The following is a 22,518-nucleotide window of genomic DNA, read 5'->3' as shown; positions in this document are numbered from 1 at the left end:
CGCTGCCAAGTATTTCTTAAACGACTGGCTTCAAGCGCCTTATGTTCCAATTTTGCATAATTCTCATTCATTCAATCAACTGTAGGTGTTTTTTTTTTTAGCAGTGTACCTTACCAATAAATCACAATCATCAAAATAAACAATTATTCCTCTTAGTCAAAAAGCCTACTGTGTCTTTAAGTAATGTAACTGGATTAATGTCAGTGAGGATGTTTATTTATAATAAGTAAATGTAATCATAATGTGTACCATACATAAAGAGACCACACAAAGTCACAAATACTACACAGCAACGTGTTTTGAGATAGAAGGCTGTAGTTTAGGTTCAAGGTGATTTATATTTTTAGTATTTAGATATAATGTTTATTGCCTAATTTCAGCTCCTTTTCAATTGCAAATGAGTTATTAACACAATGTACAGAGAGCTAATGGGAATAACTAATTGGGCAAAATAAAAACAGTCAGCGAGTTTGTCATATTCATTCATGGTCCCCAGACTAACTGCAGATTTGATCTTCCCAGTCCATTTGTGCTCAGGCAGGACTTGCAGTTTTATTTTACACTTAATTGTAGTTTAAATGTGCACAAGCCTGTTTCAAAGTCAGATCTGCATCCAAAGTCTAATCCCTCATTTCTTGGCCTGTCTTCTCAGTTTGTTCCATTAAACTTAATGCAGCCTTTTGAAAAGTTATTGACACAAGCTGCAAACTAATAAGCACTCGAAACCTAAAGCTAAAAATACTTTACAGAGCCACAAACATGACCTAATTTTTGCAACTAAGATCCTAAATCTTGTGTAACGATCCAACATTGTGTGTTTTCTAACTTTCTGCTCAATAATACGATTAAGACCTAAAGTCTCAGTCCACACAAAGAAACGCTGAGTGCTTGGTCATAAGACCATAGTTAACGACTTTTCACACAATCCTAGAATAAACAAGCCCCACTGAGAAGTGTCTTGTGCTCATCCTCTGGTGTGAGAGTGTGTGTTTGCACAGTGTGTGTGTACATGTAAAAAAATCCTAATAAGTGAATAGACTTCTATCTCTCTGACACTGCAAAGACAGAGCTGTGTGATGGAGCATGGAGGAAAGCAGCTGACTGACTGAGCGTCCAGCTATTTCTCAAAACCTTAAAAAGGCTGTAGTCTTCCTTTGTTCTAACTTGTTTTAGCAAAGCCTTGATAGGTCACACACCCCGCGTGTGTTACCACAGCGCAATCGCAGATAGGCACTGATCTCTCTCTCTGTCACTATATTAACACAAAACAGACAGTAAGCAATAGAAAACGTGCCAAGAAACTCCCACAGCAGATAAAAGCTCTCGTCTAACTGACTTAACCACTCGTGACGTCCTGCAGTTCTTTGAAGAGCCAGTTAATTCTGCTCCATATGAGGAAACACACTCACAGTGACACTGTGCAGGAAACTTACGACCTGTTGCCTGCGAACAGGTTCATCCACGACACTGTGTGTTTTCAGCTGTGAACTGCAGTGTAACTTTGTGGGTGCACCGCACATTCATGCTCCCCAGAGGAGGAATCCAGCCGACTCTGACGATGCCCTCACTTTCCGTGTGCGGCCATTATAAAGGTTCATATTTGTGTGAATCGCTAACAAATATCTAATAAGAAGATACTGTTACTGTTGGGCTGCTGAACTAACCTGTGAGCATGTTTTAGAGTTAAGGTGTCCACTCAGGAAGTGATTCACTCGCTGCTGGTGGACATTCCATACTCCGGTTGCCTAGGTAACCTAAGGTATTAAACATCCTGTCACTGCAGCTTACTCACTTCCTGTATGAATGCCCCTTTAATTCACTGCATGAAAGAGGTCAAATCAACATTTTGTGTCTGTTACCTGGGCTAACTATCTGTCAGTTCTGTGGGTTGCTGGAAAAAGACATTCATGTTTCCCAGATGATGTACCCCACTAGCTTTAGAGGACACTACACTTTCTCTGCTGTCAGCATCAACTTCCATTTCTAAGTTTTGGGCTCTGACCAACATTCCTCACAGAGGCACACAGGCCTGGAGAAGATTCTAGATCCTAAACAAAGGCATGTTCCTTGAATTGCATCTCTGAAATTAGTCCTTTCACTCCATTCAATCAGTGTTTACCTCTCTGAGTTAGAGTATAGCTAATCATTTCCACCTGACACAAGTGATCCCCCCTCCCCCGTTTGTACTCCATCTTGGTGAGATAAAAATCTTTTTTTCCATTTTTAAACGTTCGCCATCTTGTGCCCGTTTTAGAACTCGAGGCCCGACAAAGCACCGCACTGTAGCTTCACGGTTAAGTGAGCAGCAGAGGATGGTATCTGACTGCAGTGTGTTTGTGCCAGTAGACTGGCTCGAAGCGTTGCATAACTACGAGGCCTGCAGGATGACACTGCCTCTCTTCTGCTACAGCTGACAAAGTTCCTGAGTGTCTCTCACTGTGGTGTCATTTCTCCCTTTCCTCCATCTCTGATTATCCCTCCTCCCTCTTTTTCTCTCTCTTGTTTTTTTCCACCCCTGTGTCTGTCACCCTTTCTCTCGTTGGCTTCCCCGCACATTTCTTTGTCTCCTTTAACAGCAGTGTGGCAACTCTTGCCAACATTTCTCTGCAGCTGGTCTGAGACTGAGCTCATCTGTTCCTCTGATTCACAGAGCCCCGTGTACTGAGCTGCATGTGACTGCATGTGTGTGTGTGTGTGTGTGTGTGTGTGTGTGTGTGTGTGTGTGTGTGTGTGTGTGTGTGTGTGTGTGTGTGTGTGTGTGTGTGTGTGTGTGTATCTCCACACGTTTAAAATCCAATAATATGAACGCGATTGGTGATAAAATGAGAAGTAATTGAAAGAATTCAAAAATAGATTTAATTAGAGATGGCACAATACCACTTTTTTAAGTCCGATACAGATACCATAAATTTGGATATCGGTCAATACCGATATGAATCCGATATAGTGTTTTTAAATCAATAAAACTGTTTTTTTAATATCTTGCTGCATTTTGTATAAGTTCATACTTGAGTTTAAATAAACAACAACACTAAAGCTATTCTGTTATACCTGTATGTAAAAAATGAACTGCACCCAAAATATTTCATAGTTCAGCAAAACTGATCAATCTAATAAACTTAAACCTGCTCCATCCTTCCTATTCTGGTATTTGAAAGAGTACTTAGCAGAAATATTAAGCAACCTAACTAATAGGGTTGCAAACTCCCAAAAAAAAAAAAAAAAAAAAAAAAAAAAAAAAAATAGGGAACCACCCCCCACCCTCCACCTCATGATGCTTAATCGACATAATCAACTTTAATTTGATGCAGTGTGGAAAAAAAATGCACAGAAATAAATTATTTTTCTACAATATTTAAATAGATTCAACATCTTTCTTCTACAGAACTGCAGACTGCACAGATGGTACCTTCCCAAAGGAAAAAGTAGTATAGCTTACTAGGTTACATTAGACTTAACAGTTACTATATACAGTAATGGACTTCTATATATTTTACATAAGATTAAAACTTTGGGTGTGAGATTAAGATAATTATTTATTAAAAGCTAGACATTTTAAATGAGAATAAGAAAGAAAAGTATGTCTTTGTGCCCCCTTTTCCCTGTTCATGCCCTATCAGTCCCCCTGGCTAAACTTTGCTAGATCCGCCCCTGCACAGTTACAGCCGTCAGCTGCGTAGAAAAAGATCCTGGTCTAGAAAGTAATATTAAATAAATTCTAACAACAGATTATCAAGCTTAAATGTGCTGCTGTTGTTCAGCCGCTGGTTTCCTCTTTCTGGTGCAAAGTGGGCCAAAAACAAAGAAGAGAGACGGACTCGCGACAGAAAAGCCGATCAGCTGATCATTAAGCAGTTTCATGATTGAAGTAGCAACAGGAGAGGGAGGGGGAGAGAAGAGGCAGTCGCTCCATATATCGGTTGTTAAGCTTAACGCGGGAATGCTTTACAAACATTCAGAGATGAACTTACACACTTGCTTTACTTCTCTCTGGGATAACTTCATCGGAGATGAAATGCCGGTTTGGTAGCGAAGCTACAAATACACACAGCCGTGTGTATTTGTACACTGCTCCAACGTGCAAGTTTTGTGAGGTGCTTTTTTGATATTTAATGGATCGGATGACATTTTTTATTTCTCTCCGATATCCGATCCAGTAATTTACGTCAGTATCGGACCGATACCGATACGTAATATCGGTTCGGTCCATCTCTAGATTTAATAGATTTTCTTTTCTTTTTTGCAACACCTGCATACAAATTTCTCATTTACTTTGCTGCTGGAAGTTACCGTAGATTGGAAGATTTATGCAACTCTGTGTGTAAAGTAAAACGCTGGAACAAGGATAAAATAAAAAAAAACTACAATCTGTTGTTTCACAAGACACCAGAGTTTCATTTAGAGGTGCTGATAAAAAGAGCTAACAGTCTCCCCATGTTTGCAGTTCTAATAACAGGAGTTTTATAGCACAGGCATCAGCAGGTCGTTGAACACCCTGTTATTTGGATCATTCGTGGAATTTTTTATTTCAGTCTATGCGTGCGTTCTTACTTTAAGCGCTGTGGCGTTTGACTCCTGCAGTGAAGCCTCTCTCAACTTCTGCTCCTCTACAAGGATGTCCCTCAGGTGTTCATTTACCTTCAGAGAAAGAGAAGGAACGAGAAAGGCAACGAGGTCAAAAGTCAGACGAGCATCTGGTGCACACTGAAAGTGAATAGTGAGTCTGTGCTGAAGACTTGAAAAACCGGCGGTGATAGTAAGAAGGCACACATCAAACAGAAGATTGTTTGTCACCACCACCTCCACCCATCAACGACTGAAGCTAAATACACTGAACAAAAATATAAACGCAACACTTTTGTTTTTGCTCCCATTCCCCATGGGATGGACGTAGAGACCTAAAATTCATTCCAGATACACAATATAACCATCCCTCCCAAACAGTGGTCACAAATCAGTCCAAATGTGTGGTAGTGGGCACATCTGCCATATTGAGATAATCCATCCCACCTCACAGGTGTGCCACATCAGGATGCTGATCTGACATCATGAGTAGTGCACAGGTGTACCTCAGACTGCCCACAACAAAAGGCCACCCTGGAATGTGCAGTTTTTTGCACTATTGGGGGTCTGGGGACCCAGAACCGGTCAGTATCTGGTGTGACCACCATTTGCCTCATGCAGTGCAACACATCGTCGCATGGAGTCTATCAGATTGTCAATTGTGGCCTGTGGAATGTTGGTCCACTCCACTTCAATGGCTGTGCGAGGTTGTTGGATATTCGTGGGAACTGGTACACGCTGTCGTATACGCCGGTCAAGCACATCCCGAACATGCTCAATGGGTGACATGTCCGGTGAGTATGCTGGCCATGCAAGAACTGGGACATTCTCAGCTGCCATCTGCCCTGAACAATGTGAACCATGATTCATCCGTGAAGCGCACACCTCTCCAACATGCCAGACGCCATCGAATGTGAGCATTTGCCCACACAAGTCTGTTATGGCGACGAGCTGGAGTCAGGTCAAGACCCCGATGAGGACGACGGGCATGCAGTTGAGCGTCCCTGAGACGGTTTCTGACAGTCTGTGCAGAAATTGTTTGGTTGTGCAAACCAATTGTTCCAGCAGCTGTCTGGGTGGCTGGTCTCAGACGATCTTGGAGGTGAACCTGCTGGATGTGGAGGTCCTGGGCTGGTGTGGTTACACGAGGTCTGCGGTTGTGAGGCCGGTTGGATGTGCTGCCATGTTCTCTGAAACGCCTGTGGAGACGGCTTATGGTTGAGAAATGAACATTCAATGCACGGGCGACAGATCTGGTTGACATTCCTGCTGTCAGCATGCCAATTGCACGCTCCCTCATTGCTTGTGGCATCTGTGGCATTTTGCTGTGAGACAAAACTGCACATTCCAGGGTGGCCTTTTGTTGTGGGCAGTCTGAGGTACACCTGTGCACTACTCATGATGTCAGATCAGCATCCTGATGTGGCACACCTGTGAGGTGGGATGGATTATCTCAATATAGCAGATGTGCCCACTACCACACATTTGGACTGATTTGTGACCACTGTTTGGGAGGGATGGTTATATTGTGTATCTGGAATGAATTTTAGGTCTCTACGTCCATCCCATGGGGAATGGGAGCAAAAACAAAAGTGTTGCGTTTATATTTTTGTTCAGTGTATAAATATACCATCGAACCAATATACAGAACTCGGCTAAATTCTGATGCAAGCACAGGTTTAAAGGTTTGTTTTTATTGTTTTCAGAGGACACACATGGTCACATCAGCCATTCCCCCCCGCCATTGCGTGCCACGCCTCGGGGCTACGCAGAGACACAATCGTCAGTGTTTTACCAAGTGTGTATCTGTAAATAAATCCTGCAAAATGTGCATCTTTCCGTCTTTGGCCTTGAAGCAGACAGCACATGAGTTCTTCCAGAAAGGATTATGGCTGATGATAAGAAGATCTTACATTTGATGAACTCTGTACTGAGGCTTGTTTTATTATTTCAAGGAGAAAGAAAGGAATTCATCTTTGAGATGAGGCTGTTTCACACTCAGCTTACTCCTCAAACACTCATCAAGGACAGTAAAAACCACTTAATGTGACCAAGCAATCTTTAAAAGCGCTGCAATAACAGAGATCAAACTGCTGTCATCTTGAAGGTAAATTTGAATGGATTTTTAATATAAATAGTCACTGCAAATACTGTGAAAGTCTCCAAATACTTAAGAATTACCTTCTTTCTTTTTGTTTTATATTTTTGGGGTGCTAGCCAGAAGGTTCCCTGGTAAAGAGTAAAACTTCCCTAGTTGTTTAATTTGAATTGCATCAAACTGAAATACTGTGTTGTTTGTATTCCTGGAAACTGTAGTTTTTTTGTTGAATTATGGATGTTTCTTATTATTTTGGTGCTTATTTGTCGGCCTTTCGTTGAGATGGACCGTAAAGTGTTGGCTCACTCTTTAATACACAATTTTAAGTGAACAAGCTTTGTGAGTGTAATTTCCCTCCAGGAATGTGCTTAACCTTCTAATTTACACAGTTGGCTGGAGTTAACGGGGTTCATGTTGGGTACGTGTTAGTGCTTTCAGCTGGATCCAGGTGGTGGATTGACCCCAGAGTTACGTTTTACCCTTTGCCAGAGAACCCTCTGCATGGCACCCCAAAAAGATTAAATAAAAAGGGTATTAATAAGGTCATTTTTTGCAATCTGCTAACACACAGCCATGCTCCCAGCACAGCCCACTCGTGCCTGTGTAATTTATTTATTCTTTTTTTGGTAATTTGAAGTTTAACACTGTAGGATCTAAAATCTCTCAGCCACATGCACAAACGCTGGTTTGTGCATGGATGTAAAACCAAACTCAAGAGTCTGGCAGTCATTCGAAGAGCTGAAGACCAGTTAGATTAAATTGACTTTTGATATGTGATGTTCCACAACAATGAGAAAATCTTTGTTTTAGTGCGTCCTGCAGCTGTAATGCTAATGTTACCATTAGCTTTGATTGTCTCTCCACAGGCCAGAACCATCCTGAAACTGTAATGCTGAGAGAAACAGTAAGAGAGATTGCACATGGTAAATGGAGTGGTACTTATTAGTGCTTTTCTTTTCTGAGCATTCAAAGTGCTTTTACCACCCGCTTCATTCACACTCACACATACAGCCCTTTATTCTATGCCTTAAGCACTTTCTAAGTATCACACACGCAATCACACTCTGATGGATCAGGAGCAATTTGGGGTTCAGTGTCTTTCCCAACGGCACTTTGGGATGTAGACTGGAAGAGCCGGGGATCCATCCACCAACCTTCTGATTAGCAGATTACATGCTCTACCTCCTGAGCCACTGCAGCTTCCAATTGTGGGAACTTTAACGCTGATTTGCAATCAATAAACAAAGTCTGGCTGACGTTCTGTGTTTTCAGTTTGACCTTTGTAATCCAAGCCCAGCCTCTCTTTCTGACAGCAAGAACAGCCTATGAATGAAAATTTAAAAAAATTAAGTAAAGACTGGAGAAACACCCTTCAGATGTTACGAGTGTTGTTGTTGCGTAGTTTGTACACCAGAGGGCACTACTTCTCAGCAAAGTTAGGCAGAGTGCAAACAAGTTTTAGGAAATCTGTTCATGTTTATGTCTGAAGTGAAGAGTAACATCATGCAATATTTTTGAATATTAGATTTTTATATCACCAAATCAGTATCAGTATTGGTTTAAAAAAACAAAAACAAACCTGTATCGGTCGTAGTTTAGCTGAAACAGGTGAGACTACTATCAAGTTGTTAAAAATACTGACTGTATGTAGAAGATGGATGGAGATCTGAAAGTTGAAGCCAATGTGAAAGCTCTTTTAACCTGTATTCATTAGGTGGTCAGCAGGTGGCGCCTCCTCTGACTGAAGAAAGAAGTTCGGTTTTATAGAAATCCGCCCTGTGACTTCAGCAGATATTTTCCTGGTGAGCTCATAGTGACAACTGCTACTTATAAGACTCACTGAACACAACAAAGCTTGTTTTCTAAATTATGCTCCCGATTGCAGTGAAAGAGGAGAACAAAGCAGAAAGAAATGGCTACTCTATGATCCATCATTTGCTTATTTGCTTATCACATCCGATTTCAAAACATCAGTGAAAAATGCTCAGATTGAGGCTTCACAACTGGACTTACTAACCACCATCACGCTGGCTCTGTCACTCTTTTATATACAGTCTACAAGGTTAGAATAGTCGTACCTCAGTGGGGCTTTACAGGCTTTAAAGCCCCACTGAGGTACAACTATTCTTCCTAATCCTGCTTTAGCAGAGACTGGGAATCTCTCTGGCATTATCACATGTGCACGGTGCCAGTTTTTCCATCTTCTCCTCTTGCAAACATATTAGATTTCTTACAAACAGTGGAGGAATTAAGAACTGACACACTTTCCAGGAGCTTGAGTGTCTACTAAATCCAGAGAACAAAGTAAGTAGAGTGAAACGATAAAAAGCCACCTTGGTAAACGGCTTAAGGCTTAATTTAGCTCGTGGAGACAACATCTCCCTGTGTTTGTGTATACGAGTACCTTGTTGATCCAGGTGGTGATTGCATCCTCTGTGTCGTAAGGCAGCTCCTGGATGCGTCCGTCGCCGTTCGATGGTTCGGCTGTGGAGTACCTGTTGATGCAGGACATCACCCTCTCCACGCTCACCATCTCTACGGTGTACGCCATCATCAGGGTGTCTATGAGCGCCAGGTGGGAACTCTGCACAGACACACAGCAGCCAGATCAAGTTAAAAAGGCAAAGTCAGCTACAGATTTGAAATTTTTATTTTATCTTTTTCTTTGAAAGGTTTTCCCAAAAGCAACAGACTGACAACTGGGAATTTTTACATGCAAAGTTGCCAAAAAGAGTGTGGGGAAAAAAACAAACCATGAAAGTAATTTATATAAATGGCACATTTGTTTTTTAAAAAATCCACCTCACTTTCACACAGTCTGTCCAACCAGACCAGCTGCTCAGCTGCCTTCTGATCACCATCCGTCTTGCCTTAAGCCATGTAAAACTGCTTCACTGTTAAACGCTGGAAAAAAATACTTATTTTTTTCTATTAGGCACATTTCGTCCAATTTTGAGTCATTGGCTTTATCTGAGTGGTTGTAAAAAAGCAACATCAACACCTACACAAAGCTTGACATTCTCCCAGCCTTCCTAGTCCCATTCCAGGCCGGTCAGACCAACAGACCTCCCCTTCCCTTTCCTGTCACCCTACAGTCAAAAACATTGTATATATATATATGTGTGTGTGTGTGTGTATGTGTGTAAGCATATTTGCCTGCTGCTTCCCTCAGCATTGCTCTGTGCGTCCAGCCTAACTAAACAACCATCTAAAATCTGGAGCTCCATGATCGAAGTGACTCAAACTGACAAAAACAAGCAGTGAGGCGCTGTGTCTAGCACAGGCCTCTATTCATAACCACAGAGCCACATGCAACAGCCAGTGTGACCAAGTCTTTTCCAAAGAAACAAACTCCTGCTTCAGCGCTATGAGTTTACACTTCCACTGGTGCTCCGAGTCATCACGGCATGTCGTCCTGCCAGTCTAAACATGCAGAGAGGTGCAGGAGTAAAATGAGCTCTGACCTCATGGAAATACGTGCTGAGATGCTTTGATCAGCTGTACCTGATGTGAGTAAATGCTACTCAAGTTAGCTGTGCTTACGTTGCACACATTAAATACTGTTATGTAGACCAAGTGCTCATACTTATCCAGTGTAAGCTCTGTTCTTGAGTTAGTTAATTTATTATTTAATATGAATCCCAACCCCAACCAACACATCAAAACCAGAAGCTATGCAAACAAACAGAAAAACAGAAGAAGCAGCAGGTTCTCACGCTTACCATGACTTGACAAACATCAGTTATTAAGTTGTTTATATAAACAAATATGTTGTGTAAGCTGGTGCGTCTGAGGATGGTGGCTGGTTTCACCTGCAGCGCATTACACAGGTGCCCAGGATTGTTTGGACAGCTCCAATTTATGATTCTTACCAAACTTATTGAGCGGTTTATGAAAACGTCTGCAGACAGACACTGTTTTCAATTCTTGCAGCTTCAGGATATTGCCAGATGTCTGACATTGTGTGCATTCTCCTCCAGATGTGCTGCAGGACGTCTGGCTGACGGCTGGACAGACGAACGGAGAGAGACGCCAAGCAGCTTAGAGCGAAGCTAAAGAGTGAAATACCGTGATTTAAATGAAACTCGCTGAGCTTTTTCTGTGATTGAAGCTTTTCTTAAGTCATTTACATAAAACTACTAAATCTTTAATATTGGTTAGAGGCTTGGGTAGGTGTGTGCATGAGTGTGTGCAGGGCTCTGAGCAGAGAAGCCACATGAATTTAAATGATTGTGACAAATCACTTATGTTCATTTTTTAAATAAGGATGTTTTTAAGCTGACATTTTTTTTATATCAGGAAAAAAAAAAAGCACTGACATCCAGCATTTTATTTGTCATATTTTATGGAGAACATTAGTTAAGGCACATAACTCTCTGTAACCTGGTAGGACAGACAACAGTTACTGTAGCTCTCTTTATTCTTTATGGTAATGTAAGACTGCCCATACTGAAGCAGCTCTGTGGTCTATGCAGAGAAACAGAAGCTAATTAAGTCCCTCCCACCGTGGATGGGAAACAATTCTGTTTTCCACTGACTTTGTGGGTCAAAGTAAAACAAAGTTACTGACAGTAACCTGTTAAATGGACGGATGGAAGCCTCGCCATGGCAAAAGTATGGTGGCCCTGAGAGGACTGTAACTTAAGAAAACACCAGAAAATAGAAAAAACTAAAATCGTAAAAGTCCAAAAAACACAAAAAAAGTTAAGTCTCAGTGCAGTGCGTTTGACCCAACTTTTTGTCTTCTATATATTTTAGCTTTGTAACAGCTAACCCCTCCAGTGGTTTTCAGAGTCTTTACAGTACACACAGCAGTACCACCATAGGTCCACACAGGCACATTCCTGGCAGATTAGATGAAGGGCAATTTCTGCTGTTTACCCTGCAGCCTGAGCGATGAAAGATAGTAGCGCGCTGCCCTGATAACTTTCCAGACTTGTAAAATCCTGAGTTGTATCCAGTAAAACCCACTGCAGTGTTTGACATTCAATTCAAATGAATGGCTCCGGTACTCAAAGTGCACTAGAGAGTACCTGACACAATGTGCTCGCACCTACACAGCCACTTAACATTGTTTTAAAGCAGGGCTGGTTTTTTGTCTGAGTGCCCACTAATGCTGCAAGAATAATAGCCTGTGCAGAAATTATAGTCCACGATGTCCATGTGCATGTATGTTGGAGTAATGGGGATGAACATAAAAGTGTGAGCCTGAAAGATGAGGATGAGCAGGACGGGCAGTTTTCAGTCGCTGCTTACATATTTACAGACTGGTCAGATATCCACAGGGGAAAAAGACGCTACTGTTGATAATACAACAAGATTTTAAGAGCCATGTGCCATCTATTATGCCTCCACAAAGACCTTTGTGGTGCGTGTCTGTGCACAGAAAGCACTCACGGTGACAGACACGCCTTATAAGGCTGTGGAGATGGCAGACGCCCGTCATGTAAAGCGCTGCAGTACGCTCGTGCACATTTTCTAACAGGAATTCATCGGTATTCATTCCCACAGCTGTGTGCGTGCGTGTGTCCCTGATCAAAGGCATTTATAGTAAAGCACAAAATACAGCCAAGCAAACAGACAATAAAAGTCATTCTCCACAAACATCACAAGTGCAGGGACATCTGAGCCCCGCAAGTGGTTGTACTGCACAACTTTACACCTACACGCCTGCCTCTACCCAGATGTGGAGACTGATAGCCGTCTTTCTTTTGCAAACATCTGCAAAAATCTCCAAATTTTTCTGCGTTATTCAACAGAGAGCTGATGGAGGGATACACGCCCCTCTGCAGAGAAAAATCAGTTACTGCTCAGGCTCCGTCTCTCACTCTCTCATTTGTCACTTTCTCGTTTCAGTGTTTTAACACTGAGGGCGACGAGTCAAAGAGGAATGAGAAAATAAAGCAGGCCTTGTACACGCCACCGGACATCTGACTCCATCTGCTCCACGGAGGTGTGAATTTGAAGACGGGCAATTAAAGGAGCTCTAATTTGTGCGCCAGACGTTCTTTGACTCAGTGTGAGCCCCACCCTCCACAGTGCTGCAGTAGTGCACATCACGTCTTCCTCCCTCCTCTCCTCTAACCCTCCCTCTTCCCCACGTATGCCGCTCCTCTCCTCCTCCGTCATGCCCCCCCCCCCCCTCCTCCTCTCCCGTCTTTCCAGATGGCCATATTAACACGGGGCCTTTTCCACACATACTCTGGCACACACGTGTCCTCATGACCGCCAGAAAGGCAATACCTCCTTCACATCTTTTCCAAAGCTCTTCCCACACTCACCCTTTCCCCTCTTTTCTTGCTCTACTTTCCTGCTTTTCCTCCTGGACAGCAACCAAATGGCAGCCGCCAAACTACATCTCCCCCACTTTTTCCTCTCGCTCTCTCTATATATCCATTCGGTCTCTGACAAACTGCCACGCTCCCCTCCCTTCCTCCTCCCTCTCCTGACATGAGTTATTCTTCTGTAGCACAGCACTGAGAAAACCATGAGCTCATCATTTTCTCTGCAGATATACCATAACCCAAAATGAAAAGCCTCAACTCTAGTGTGACCGAAATGATCCTGCTGAGTCCATAAATACATACAGATCCTCTGCTTTGCAGAGGCAATCTAATGAAATCACAAGGACACAGAGTAACAATAAGACCAGAGAGATTAACTAATAGCCTGCCGGCGCGTCAGACAAATGAAGGTCGATGAGTTAGAGAGTCGATGGGCTCCATTTGTTTACTTAACGACTGTCACTAAATCACCTGAAGCACACAAAGACGGAGGCGTGTGGACACACGCCGGTCCTTATGTGCACTTCTACAGGTGTGCAAGGACATGGGGTCATTTAGCGCTGCGGCAACCTTCAAGAAAACCTCACTCACGCGCTGAAGGAGGCAAAGGGTACAACCAAACACAGACACGAAAATTCAATTGGCTGCGTAACTTTGAATTACCTCTTGGAGCTGAAAATGAGGGCTAATAAAATTCAGCTACAGCCTGAGAAAAATGCAGCAGCACAGGCAGGCTTAATGAAAAGTGCTAACTGCACCAAAATTCAGGAGAAAATCATTTCTGGCTTAATTTCACGCATTAAGTAGAGTTAACGTGACGCAAAGAGAGAGAAAGACGAGAAACGCTGAGAGAGGCCGAGAGAGTGAAGGTGGAAGAAGGATGGAGAGGGGTGGAGAGAGAGAGGGAGGGAGGAGAAGGAAACGGTGCACTGCAATGCAGACACCTTTTGGCGTCAGCAGAAGTGCCCGGGCTCCAGCCGTGCATGTGTTAGCAGTGTGTGTAGATCTGCAGGCATCAACTCACCATCCTATCAGAACTAAAGCAAAATACACTATTGTGAGCTCCTCTCACAGCTTGTAAAAGGTGACAACATTATTACGGCTTTATATGAGACAATCAATTTGTAGATCAATCGGAAATTATCAATAGTTACTGTAACTGTTTCAATTATATTTCAAGCAAAGATGAAGCCTTTTTTTATTTGAGAGAGAGAGAAATCTGGTCTGACTGTTTTATACGACAGCAAACTGATCATCTTTGTTTTGTTCCACCATTGCTTTGATTGGACCAACAACCAATTAGACGACATCGGTTAGCTAGTAAGCCAAGTAGTTTTTTCAATTTCAATTCAATTTCAGTTATATAGCATCAAATGACAACTACACTCACCTCAGGGCGTTTTTTTTTTATTTAAATTTACCATTTTCTGACATGTTTTACGCAAACCTCACAATGAGCTTTTATTCGATGACGTAACGCCGCTACACTGTAATGTTTTCCATCCAGTCCAGAATGTAGTTTTGACAGCACACGACTATACGTGTAATATCTCTTAGTGAGGTGACCTGAGTCAAGTTTGCGCTGTATTCAGTGGCTAAACAGTGAGGAACAGTTTGCTATAGGAAACCCATCATTAGCCGTTGTTTTACTTGCAAGAAGACAGATCTGTGAGGATGGTTTAACAGTACGACTCATACGTATTCCACATGAGGTTGGCACACAGCAAAGCACACAGTAACAGCCACGGTCATATTAGTGCCAGTATAATTATTTCTAACTGTGTAATCAAATAAAGCTGCTGTCTGGTTAATTGATTAAAATGATGTTTAAAGTCACACATTTCTGCTTCCACTTCCTCAAAGTGAGCAGTGAGGGTTTGCAGGTTTCTCTGTTGTGAACAGTTTTGGAAATTTTGTCAGATAAACCAAACAATTTGAAAATAAATTGGGGTCTGGGAAACGCCGGCACTGTTTCTGTGCTGTTTGAACATTTTCTAAAGGATTTATGAAAATATGTGAGTAAACAGTCACTATAAACAAAGTATGATACATGTGAGCACATGCGTACATTTGCAGAGATTTAATTGATGTCGTCACCAGAGATGGGCAGTAACGCCTTATTTGTTACTTATAACGCGTTACTGTAATCTGATTACTTTTTTCAAGTAGCGAGTAAAGTAAGGGATTACTATCGCAAAAACGGTAATTAGATTACAGTTACTTTCCCGTAGGAACGCTGCGTTACTGCGTTACTAAAACCGTGATTTTTTGCGAGAATGTCTCATGACAATGACGCAAGCGAGTGTGACGTTCGTGACAACAGCTGTGTGCAGATCAGCAATGGATAATATATAGAGTGCGGGAGAGAGTATGAGCATGCAGCGTTTAAAGCGTGGAAGTACTGACCTTACTTTGAGTTTGATTCCATAAAAAGTGACAAAAACATTAGCGTCCATTGTGCGTGGGAAGAAAACTTCTTTTTACAGCGAAAAAAACCCCTAAACTTCCGAGCAAGCACCGAGTGCGCAACGACGTAATGGGAAACTCACAGAGAAACTCTGCACCAGGGTAAACCTCCGCCTACCCTACTCCTGCTTTACAGGTGAAAATAGAGCAACAGGACCACTGAGTCTTTTATTATTTTATTTATTTTCTGCTGTGTTTTACTTGCATCTATTTGAAAGACTGAGTGTAAACACACAAAAAATATTTTATTTTATGTGCTGGAATGTGCAGAAAATAGGTTTAAATATTAAACAAATTTCTTCCAGTCAGAGAATGGTGCATATAATTTAATTTCTGCTTGATGCATGAAGTTAAAAGATTAAAACTAATAAAACAAGTTTTAAAAAGAGACTTTTCCATTTGATTACATTTTGTATGATGGATTATGCAGAAAAAGTAGAATTGGGCTGAAAGATATATCGCTTTATCACCTATTCAGGTTGTAAATCGTGTTTTTAAAAAGTAACTAAGTAATTAATTACTTTTGGGGAAGTAATCAGTAATTAGTTATTGATTACTTTTTTCAAGCAACTTGACCAACACTGGTCATCACACATTTCACACATAACGCCTACACGGATAATACCATACCGGGATCTTTGGATTTTAAATGTGAATCCACACATGCTTTGAAATCCAAAAGACGTCGCTGTCCACGCTCATGAAAAACATCTAACGAATAAATGCTCATTGAGGCAGAGAAATCCTTCTGTGTCACCTACTTTTTCACTGAACTCATTCAGGCATTCTGCCAAAAACATCTCCACTCACCATGTTTATGGGTGTGCTGGTCAGATCCCTCTCTGTGACCAGTCTGTCCTTGTCTGTGACGTACAGGCCTTTCTGGGCCAGCGCCTGAATGACAGCATTGTGTCCCAGTAACGGTTTGACAGCATCGCTGCGGAGGATCAGGCTTCCCGCCCGGCAGTAGAGCTCTGCAGACTGAAGCAGGCAGGCGACCGGAGGCTTCAGGTGCTCCTGGTTGTATTGGTCCCTGTAGAAAGGCTCAGCCAGCTCCTCTGGCACTGCATCTGAGGGGTAATACAGAAACAGAAAATGAGACAGGTCAAAGTTCGCACCTGCAGTTCCTCATATGGCCACTTGAGACATTCTACTTTTACAGCAGAAATAAACAAATCAAATTCAGTTTTGGTCTTCATGAAGCTGCACGGGACGGTTATTTCCTTTTATTTCCACAGATCTTACTCATTTAAATTATATTATGCTAATATAATTAAGACCATAGCCACCTACAGAGACAGGTGGGCTTGGAAACAGGTGACTGGAGCTACTAGCTGTCTGCTAATGACGCTCACTGAACAGGACCTCTCAGCTCTCTCTGTTCTGTGTCAGTGCTTCACAAATTATAGCGTCCCATGTGGTTCATTTTACTAACAGGCCATTCAGGAAGTCTGTGCTCCAGGTTTGTTTTTTTTAAAATAGTGAATACCTAGTAGCTCTGCTTCTGTGCGATGCACCCATGCAGGCTACGGATGTGCCTTGCTAACCCAAAAAACAAGATGATGATGGACAACATGCCAAACTCAACACTGTGGCCACAAAAACACTCACCTGCTACTTCATTAGGCACACCTGTTCAACTGCTCGTTAACACAAATATGCAATAATGGCAGCAACTCAATGCATTTAGCCATGCAGACATGGTCCGAGCACCCGAATGGGGAAGAAAGTTGATTTAAGAGACCCTGAACGAGGCATGCGCCTCTTTTGACCACAGTGAACCCATCGTCTGACGACTGTTTCCAGCACGATAACAAAACTCAAATCATCTCAAACTGGCTTCTTGAACACGACAATGACCTCACTGTACTCAAACGACCTCCACAGTCACCAGTTCTCTGCCCAACAGAGCGCCTTCAGAATGTGCTGGAACTGGAGATTCACATCATGGATGTGCAGCGAACAACTGTGTGACGCTATTGTGTCAACATGGAGCAAAATCTGAGGAACGTTTCTGTCCAACTTTCACCTTTAACCTTGTTGAATCTACGCCACGAAGGATTTGAACACTCCCGAAGGCATCAATGCTAAGAAACAATCACACAGAGAATCAAACAGATAATAAAAATGAAACCTGAATTTTACGCTCTGCTTTTCCCGTCTTTGCTACAATTCGCTACACTCTAACACACAGACACTCACAAACTTTCAGAATGTAATCAACACATGTCAGGAGGTCTACTGCATGTCCAATTCAGAGCCTGTGTTAGTGTTGGTGGAAGTGTGTGTTACAAAGCATGAAGCACCTTCTAATCCTGTTACCTCATCCTGTAAATCTGATTTGAAGAAAATAGCCAAACAGAAACAGACACACACACAAAACAGCTTCTAGAAGTCACTCACTCCGGATCCTTTTCATCCTACTATGCTGTTGTTAACCACAGGTTGTGACTCACAGCTGAACTAGTCATTAATCTATCACTGAATGACATACATACTGCGCATATGAACTTCCATCCCACAGGCATGACTTTCAGACAAGACACCTGTATAAGAATGTGTGTGACACACTTTTAAAAGACTGTGTGCTTCAATACGCGTGTATTCCTGGTGTGTAGGGTCATTTCCTCTCTGCCTGCGTCTGAATCACCCTGAGGAAAACAAAGGACACTGAAGGAATCCATCTTAAAGGTACAGCTTTCCTCTTCGAAACAAGAAAAACCGTGTGGAAGAAAAAGCTTTACCAAACAACTTTAAAAAAAATCAAATATGTAAAGCTCAGTGCAGGGAAAAAAACTCTTATTAGGCTTGTGATCAAACCTCAGCAGTTTTCCAGTGGCTGTGGTTAGCACAAGCCTCCCTGTGCTTCGACAGCGGGTGATGAAAAGAGATATTTAAAGCAACAGGCAGATGTTAAACGGCTCCATAACAAGCCCTCCTGCATCCAGCCTCAGCGTTCAAAAATCAGTCGAGTTTTTATAAGAAGTATAAAGTTGATTAGCACAGAGGAGCTCACATCGCTGCGACTTTGGTGTCTGATAGTTACACTTTTGTTGGAACTGTTTAGCTGCACTCCACACAAAGAGCTGTGACAACGATCTTGGATAATAATGCTTTCTGTGTCACTTTAAAGTCCTAAAGAAATCACATGACCTTTTACACTTAAAGGTCAATAAAACAATTAAACAAGGAGCTAGAGCAGGCTAGGACGAAGAGCCCCGCTTTTGTAGAGTTCATGAAAATTTGCCTGATCAAGTAAAAACTCTCTCCTTTGTGTTGGCCATCAAAGAGGAAACAGACAGGAAGTAGCTGCCACAGGAAGTCCACATGGAGAAGACTGCTCCCCTGGAGACCTCTGGGATTACCGCTCAGCAGCGTTTATATCTGCTGCCTTAGAGCTCTATGTTTAAATAGAATACATATTAGTTTTACTGGGTCTAGTTTAGTGCTCATCTTGATTATTAGTAGTCCCTTTAAACCTTTAAAGACTTCTTTGGTCATTTGTGTGAAAACAACACTGACATCTTGTTTGAAAACTGTTGGTGAATGCATAAGCTACCAGACATGGAGCACCAAGAACACTCACGTTATGTTCCTGTCGATGTGGTAGATGTAAGTCTAATATCTATGGTCTCAACAACTCCGCTCGTTACACGTCAGATATCATTAAGTTTCTGATGTAGTAGCTGGGGAGCGCATTTACACTGGAGCACCTAAAATAAGGTCAACTAAAGGCCAGTAACAACCACGAGCACCTAGAGAACCAAACTCGGTGCTTCTCGTTATCCAGAACATCCTTGAATACTCTATTCTATTAATAGTTAGCACTGTGGCCGTGCTGCTGAAAAACTCAGGCGACCTTTGTTGTTTTAAGTTCATCTGATGCCAACGTGGAGCTCTCAAAAGTTTATTGTTTATTTCACACACACACACTAATCACAAACTCTGTTGCTGATCTTTTCAGCTCATGTGATATCAGTCCGCAGCTTTAAAAAGGATAGATTTTCAGGGTTGTATATATTTAGACACATATATGGCATGCAGATGCATTTCTCTGAAGTTGGGGCACAAACTTTAAACTGATGGGCACAGAGCTGTTCCCACTGAGCACCACCGGACTCAAGCCATAGCTCATGCTTCCTATCTAGGCCAAACAGGACTCTGAGGACCGGTTATGAATTGGGCCACAGTTCTCGCCAGTGCTGGGAGCTGAAACTGTGTCACCGGAGGCACGGAGGGAGAAAAAACCCCCACCAAAGTGGCAGCAGCAGCATGCTGCAACAGCCGCAGGGTCCTGCACAACCAAGCTTGGCCTTCTCACACACTACTATCCTGCATGTCTCTCCACCATGTCATTGCTCCTGAGGCTGAAGAAAAGTAACGTAGTGCTCACATTGGTAAACGCTGTAAGATCAATGAGGTCTGCCTCATTGTCTGTCTGTGTAGTGTCCACGCAGATGTTGAAAGACTTCATTAACAGCTGGATGAACCTCTGGGCTCAGACGATGCTGGAATTGCTCCGTCTTTATGAGGCCGAGATGTTTCACAGAGTACAAGAGACAGGCTAACGCTGAGGTACACACACATGCTGTCACATATACAGACAGAGATCCACATGAAAACACCACCATGACAGAAGAAGCTACAGCTAACACTGGGCTGCCTGGAACCTGTGAGCTCTAAGCAGCTGTTAGACACAGAATCATTTCAGGAGGAGATATGAAAAAACTTCATTGTAATCATTTAAATGTTTTTTCCACTAAGTAAATGTGATGAAACTCATGTGTTTATGGGTTCTTTGCCATTTTTCTTCACTTTATGTAATGATAAAATTAAAGTTTCGGCACAAACTTTGGGTTTAATAATCATTAGTCAACATTTATCAGATGGCCTGATGTAGAGAAAAGCAAGTTTGCCATGATTAAAAACACAATTAGCCAAAGCAGAAGAGTCTGTGCTTGGTTCAGCCCACTGATTACTTCAATGATCATATTTTATGCATGTGAATAAATGCACGTGTGCATTTTATTTATAATCCATTCTTCCGGGGAGTATTTTGATTTTTTTTTTCTTTTAAGACCAAACTATTATTCTCTTAATATACCAACAAGTTACAGTCCTAAACTGAAGTTATGAGCAGAAGCTGATCCGATCTGTCCAACCTGACTTCTGCTATTGGGAATAATTAGCAGCAGGTCAGCAAAAGGTTAAACCAATAATCCTGAACCAATAGTGGAGGGATACAGTGAGGCTGATATGACATATGGACTGACTTTAGAAACCCAGCCTAATGTAACCAGGAGAGACATTATTATGGGCTCCAGCTAGTTTAAGCCTTCATATAGACTCCAGGTTAGTGTGCGGTTAAATAGGACTTTGAATGGGAAATAATGGGAAGATTTCTTGCCCTAATAACGAGGTTTAATTGTGTTTGTCTGTCACAGTGAGAGTCTGATTACAGGATGCTGTTTACAAAACAGTCTCACTTGCACACCCTCTGGTCCGACACGACAGCAGGCCTTATTATTACACGTTAGATAATTATCTTAACAGCGTTTTCCACTATTCTCATCCAAAAAATAAATTTAAAAAAAGGGAAAGGAGGAGCGAGGCACCACCTACCCGAGCCGAAAGCCTTGGCCACCAGCCACGTCAGACTGCATGATATCTTGGCCCTGGTGAAGTCGTAGTGATCGAAGCTCTTGATGGCAGGGACGATGAAGGTCCGTCTCATCCCTCTGTCATCTGCCGCATCTCCCATTGTTTCACTGTGAGGGACCCGCTGCTTTACTGCTGCTGCTGGAGGCTCAGTCTGCAGGAGTTCCTCCTGACTGCGGATAACATCCCGTCCAGAGGAATTCAATGCACCAAAATTTCCTTCTCCCAAAAAAACCGAAAAGAATCAAAGGGGGGGGAAAAACCCAACAACTTTGGCCTGGTTTCTGAGAGCACGACGAGCTGGAAATGAAACGGCGCCCCTCGGTTCATATGAGCTCCATCCTCAGCGTTACGTTTCCGTGATAGCCTTAAACCCTGGCAGCACGGCGCAGTTTAGTGGCAGGATTTCTGAAGATTTCCTCCATTCCCTGACATTACTATCCTCCGGTCTCCCGACATAACGGAGCAGCTGTGTGGCACGGGAGGAGCGCTAGAGCCCGGCACCACGGGGCACTTCCCCGGTCACACCGAGTTGGCTGTTGGTGTTCATGCCGCTCTCCTTCTTCTTCTTTTTTCCCCTTTCCTAACTGTTTTCTCACCCTCTGTATCTCGGCGGCGTCTCCCCTGCGCTTTTCCTGCCGCACTGATCGGAGGATGGAGCGCACTGCGCACGCGCGATCCACCCACCCACTCTGCTCAGTCCTGACAGGAGTCGCCACAGTGTAATATAAACCAAGGTGGAGTTAACTAAATCCCAGATGTTGTTTCCAAGGAGAAATACACTTCCAGCTAGTTCAACATGTTCTCCTAATGCTGTGAGGCGATCCGCAGTTCACTGAAGTGTTAGGAGATGAGGACAGAATTAGTAGCATCCCACCTCAAAAATGTGCTTAAAATATTCAATCAGTGGTGCGCACAGAGTCTCCCACAGTGTGATGTTATAGTACGACCGTCTGTCGCTACAGACATAGTATCATGTTACATACTGTTGGCATCCTTACAAAATGTACACAGAAACCTGACAATGTGATGTGGAAGAAAATTTATAATCAGAAGAAGGCTCTGGGCTTCTTCTCAGTTGGCTCAGTGGGTAGATTGGGTCATCTAACAATTGAAAGGTCAGTGGATTGATCTGTTGCTTCTCCAGTCCACATACCCAAGTATTCTCAGGCAACATACAGAGCCTCAGGTCCAAACTGGGAGCTGATTCCATGGCAGCCTGAAAGCTTAAGTCTTTGCCTCCCATTCTACTTTTAGAAACTCGAGGAACCACAGGTAAGCCCACAGTCTGAAAGCAAAGTGCTCTATTAGACTTACGTGATAGAATGGCATCTTTAAGATATGTGACCTTCAGACCATTCAGGACTCTGTGTGTGAGGAGAGGGACTTCAAAGCTACCTCTGGATATTACAAAGGCAGATAAAGAGATCCTAACATGAAAAGCATACG

At 42.7% G+C, this 22,518-nt stretch overlaps 1 protein-coding gene across 1 annotated transcript in view; it reads right to left on the bottom strand.

Moving 5' to 3' along the window:
• The window catches only part of camsap2b (calmodulin regulated spectrin-associated protein family, member 2b), a 34,585-nt gene extending 12,883 nt beyond the window's left edge, over positions 1 to 21,702 (bottom strand). Inside the window, exons 1-4 of the mRNA XM_085377283.1 lie at positions 21,034 to 21,702; positions 16,222 to 16,481; positions 9,066 to 9,245; positions 4,552 to 4,638 (exon numbers count right to left, since the gene is read on the bottom strand). Coding sequence (XP_085233409.1) covers positions 4,552 to 4,638; positions 9,066 to 9,245; positions 16,222 to 16,481; positions 21,034 to 21,172 — 666 coding nt within the window. The 5' untranslated portion in view covers positions 21,173 to 21,702. The remainder of the gene's footprint in view (positions 1 to 4,551; positions 4,639 to 9,065; positions 9,246 to 16,221; positions 16,482 to 21,033) is intronic.
• Positions 21,703 to 22,518: the final 816 nt, after the last annotated feature.

The sequence above is a fragment of the Diplotaxodon limnothrissa genome, linkage group LG18, assembly GCF_057381915.1.
Source record: "Diplotaxodon limnothrissa isolate DT_005_m linkage group LG18, D_limnothrissa_male_GT1.1, whole genome shotgun sequence".
Lineage (NCBI taxonomy): Eukaryota > Metazoa > Chordata > Actinopteri > Cichliformes > Cichlidae > Diplotaxodon > Diplotaxodon limnothrissa.
This window is presented reverse-complemented; position numbering and strand designations above follow the sequence as displayed.